The sequence below is a fragment of the Helianthus annuus genome, chromosome 2, assembly GCF_002127325.2.
Source record: "Helianthus annuus cultivar XRQ/B chromosome 2, HanXRQr2.0-SUNRISE, whole genome shotgun sequence".
In the NCBI taxonomy this organism is placed as follows: Eukaryota; Viridiplantae; Streptophyta; class Magnoliopsida; order Asterales; family Asteraceae; genus Helianthus; species Helianthus annuus.
The window spans coordinates 167,323,511-167,327,830 of NC_035434.2; the positions used below are offsets into that span (position 1 = coordinate 167,323,511).

A 4,320-nucleotide genomic window follows, 5' to 3' on the forward strand; every position below is an offset into this window, starting at 1 on the left:
AACCAAGGTCATGATCCGTTCACATGTCCGAAAACCTCGTTTAAATTTATAAAGGGCGTTACGGTCAACTTTTAGGCGATTAGCGGAAATGCGTAAAAGATTCGGACAAACAATGAACCGGTCACAGAGGGTTATACCATCATGTAACCTGGTCCTAAGAGAGTCCTAAGGCATATCTATACCTCACTAAAACGGGTCAGAACTGAAGTCAATGCAAAAGTCAAACTTTTGCGACATTCGGCTCCGAACCGGTTCAATATAGCAAATGGTCGATTCAAACGAGCGCAAACAAGTTTATATACTTAATATCATGTTTTATGAGTGTCTAAACAGGTTTCATAGCATATACATTACAGATTATGCAAGATTCGCCAAAACGACATTCTGTTGACTTTTTTAGGTGCACGTTTGACTCGACATTTGACATGGTTAGAGTGGTGATCAGGGGAAACCCTTTTAGGGGTTTATTACCCACATAAATACCAACTCATAACTACTTTTGATCCGCAATAAGACTGAGCCATTACGGATTTATTTTGAAGTCAAACCGTAGTTACGACGGTTTGGTTTCTAGTAGTTATCTAAGCATAAATCAACTACAAAGGATCTAGACGACTTACAGAAGTTGGGTCTTGCTTAGAGTATACAGAGAAATGCTTGAGAGCCTTTAGAATGACCAGAGGAGTGTGTTTTGAGTTGTGTGTTGGTTATGAACCAAACATGCCCTTTTATAGTAAGGTTTCACAGCAAATTTTGACACACAAGTCCCCCAACTAACCCCAACCTTCCAACATGTGTCCCTAGTGTTTAGGAGTTGTTTAGGGGTCACTTTGAAGGTTTAAATGCAGGCCATGGCTTTTAGATGGCTGAACAGCCAAGTTAAGCATGTTTCTGCATCTGGGCGCCTGACGCGGCCCGCATGGGGGAACCATGCACCTTGTACGCGGGTCGCCTGGTTTTTAAAATCATGCGCGTATCTTAGGGGGCTCGCGGCCCGCCTTCACTTACCCCAAATCTCAACGCGGGTCGCGAGAGGGTGGTTTTTCAAGGCTTTTAAATCTTTTGAAATGATTACGAGAATCTGGTAATTAATAACGAAATCTTTCGTAATCATTAACCTGACCTTTCGGGTTTTGAAGGGGTAACTTGAATATTTTATAATCATGACTAAATCTTGGTAATAATGATAAAATCTTTAGTAATAAATAATGAAATCTTTAGTAATCATCAACTTGACCTTTCGGGTTTTGAAGGGGTAACTTGAATCTTTTATAATCATGATCAGAATCTTTGTAATTAATAACCTGACCTTTCGGAACCGAAGGGGCAACTTTGCGATTTGGCCCTTGGTTATTTACAACTAAGGGCCTCGTGTTATTTATATGTATTATTCAGTCCCTTGGTTATTTTCAATATTATTAGAAAGGTTTTAACTTTTATTATTGACGCTTTTTACCCCTCGCATACGGATTTGATCATAACTTTCTCGTTTTAAAACGGAACTTCGCGAAATTTATATATTATATTCTAGTGAGTGTATTTTACTGTTACGAAGCCTCGGGTTCGTTAAATGGTCACTCAGAGGTATAATTAAACATGTTGACACGTTTAACCCCTATAGCTTGTAATCTCTCACTTTCTTTCGCGTTTCGTTTCCGTACGATCCATGATTTATCCGTTTGAAGGTACGAGCATCATTTAGGGATACTATAAAGTATATTACCCTTGATTGACATTTATAATCCTCGAATTTACATATATTCAAGGTTTGTCAATTTTAGTCCTTCAATGCCACGTGTAAACTTAGGACACGTGTCGGCACATTATTGGACGCAAAAATTTCGAGGTGTTACAGCGCGCGAGCGAGTACACATGAGCGTGCGGTTGCGCGCATGGTGCATGGGCCTGATGTGATGTGCGCGGCGCACCAAAGTGAGCCAAAACGGCGCGACTGTGTAGCGTGCTCGTAGAGGCTCACAGGTGACGTGGCACGCGCGCGCAGGCGCGCATGGACCTGAGTGAGTATGGCGCACGCGCGCATGGCAGTGAGCCAAGTGGACGCACCACGCATGATGGTGCAGACCTGCGCGCGCACCAGTGTGTCTTGCACGCGCGGAAGCTTCCTGCTGCAGTTAATGCCAGTGCAGTTACATTCAGCATTTGAAACGGACGAAGTTAATGCGTTTGACTGAGAATTAATTTGTGGGTTTAAGGTGCATTAAAGACGTTTAATGCAGTTTAATTCACCCATTTAATTCATTTTTCAGTTTCTTCAAGACCTGCAACTATAAATAGGAGCATCCTATTGCAGAACAAACACACCGAAAACTTACATCTCTACAATCTCTCTCTACTGCAATCTTAATCTTTCAAGCAGCAAGGTATACCTTCGGGTTGGAGTCAAGACCGGCAGTGCAACTGCTTGCGGCTGTTGTATCCTGGAAACAAACGTGTTCTCCTGGGAGACACGAAATTTGGTTTAAAGGACCGGTGTCTAACACGATCCTCAGCCAAGAACAATTTCGTCTGTTCGAGTTTTCAGTTCTTGTATTTATGTTTTTCAGTTGTAATTTGTACTGTAATTTTATTTCATTCTGACGTGTTTCTGTAATTCAAGTTAATAAAAGTATTTTTATTTATTTTACACGAACGGATTCCTACAATAAATTGGGTTTGATTACATCAACGATTAGAGTTCGGACTTCGGTTAACCATTTGTTAGTTTGTTATACATAAATTGAGATTACATCAATGATTACAGTTCGGTTAACCATCTGTTTGTTTTAAATCAGCTTTTGATGTTTTATTGAGTTGAGAATAAACAGGTTTTGATGGATGTTTTAAACTTGAATTTGGTATTTAGGCATTATCAGTTATGCAGAAGAATGTTTCAAGTTTTTTTCAAAGGAAACCACCACCTAACATTGAATCGTCATCTTCAACTAGTAAATCCTTGAAAATCGTTTTGGATGATCTCCCGTGGGATCCTTCCGAAAGGAAACCAATTTCATCTTATCACCCTAGTCAAAAAGATGAAATTAGACGAACATATTTGTTTCGAGGGCCATGTCAACCGAAAGGGAAAAAATAGATTTTCCACAAACATTTATTGGTAATGGTGATAAGTTAAGACGGTTCAATCCAAAATGGTACACAGAAAAGCATGGAAATTGGTTGGAATACAGTGTCAAAACTGATAGAGTGTATTGCTTATATTGTTACTTATTCAAAGAAAGTGGACAAAAATATGCATTTGCGAGTGAGGGGGTACAATGTTGGCATAGGAAAGAAGAAAGATTCGAAAGTCATGTTGGTAAATGCAATAGTTTTCACAACAGGGTGGTTCAAAAAGGAGAAGACTTACTTAAAGAAGCCCAATCTATACCTGCGGTTCAAAAAAAACCCGAACAAAACAAAGAATATAGAATCCGATTAAGTACTTCAGCTATACTCGCTAAAGGGTTGTTGAATGGCGGGTTACCTTTTCGGGGTCATGATGAATCTGAAGCATCCTTATATAGAGGACATTTCATAGAGTTTTTAAAATTGTTCGAACAAATAAATGAAGAAATTGGAAAGTACATATTAAGTAATGCTCTGAAGAATTGCCAAATGACGGCTTCATCAATACAAAAAGACATTTGTAATTGTTTTGCAGAAGAAGTGTTAAAGATGATATTTGAAGAGCGTGGTGATGATGTCTTTTCTTTATTAGTTGATTAATCGAGGGATATTTCTAAAAAGGAACAAATGGCTGTGGTTTTGAGATATGTTGATAAATTATGATTTGTGAAGGAGCGATATATTGGTGTAGTTCATGTTACGGAAACAACCGCTTTATCTCTTAAATCTGCAATTGATGAATTATTTGCTCACCGCAATTTGAGTTTGGGTAGGGTTAGAGGCCAAGGATATGACGATGCAAGCAACATGTCCGGTGAGTTTAATGGTTTGAAAACTTTGATTTTGAAAGAAAATTCTTCGGCATATTATGTTCATTGTTTTGCCCACCAACTTCAACTTGTTGTTGTGGCCCTTGCAAACAAGCATCTTGAAATTTGCAGATTTTTTAAGGAAATAACAGATTTAATAAATGTTGTTGGTGCATCGTGCAAACAAATAGATTTGCTAAGAGAAAGTCAAAGAGAGCTTTTGGCATTGAATCCGGAAGTTGTAATCGAAAGTGGAAATAATCAAGAAATGGCACTTACAAGACCCGGAGATACACGTTGGAGCTCTCACGAAAAAACACTTCTTCGTTTGCTTACCTTATATCCTTGTGTTATTGAAGTGCTTGAATATATAGAAACTTCGGCATAG

General features: G+C 38.9%; 1 protein-coding gene across 1 annotated transcript; it reads left to right on the forward strand.

Annotated features, from left to right (window-relative positions):
- Positions 1 to 3,066: 3,066 nt before the first annotated feature.
- Positions 3,067 to 4,320, forward strand: LOC110900119 (zinc finger MYM-type protein 1-like). The gene is made up of 2 exons (XM_022147023.1): positions 3,067 to 3,699; positions 3,796 to 4,320. Exons 1-2 carry the CDS (start codon positions 3,067 to 3,069, stop codon positions 4,318 to 4,320), a joined length of 1,158 nt encoding a protein of 385 aa, XP_022002715.1.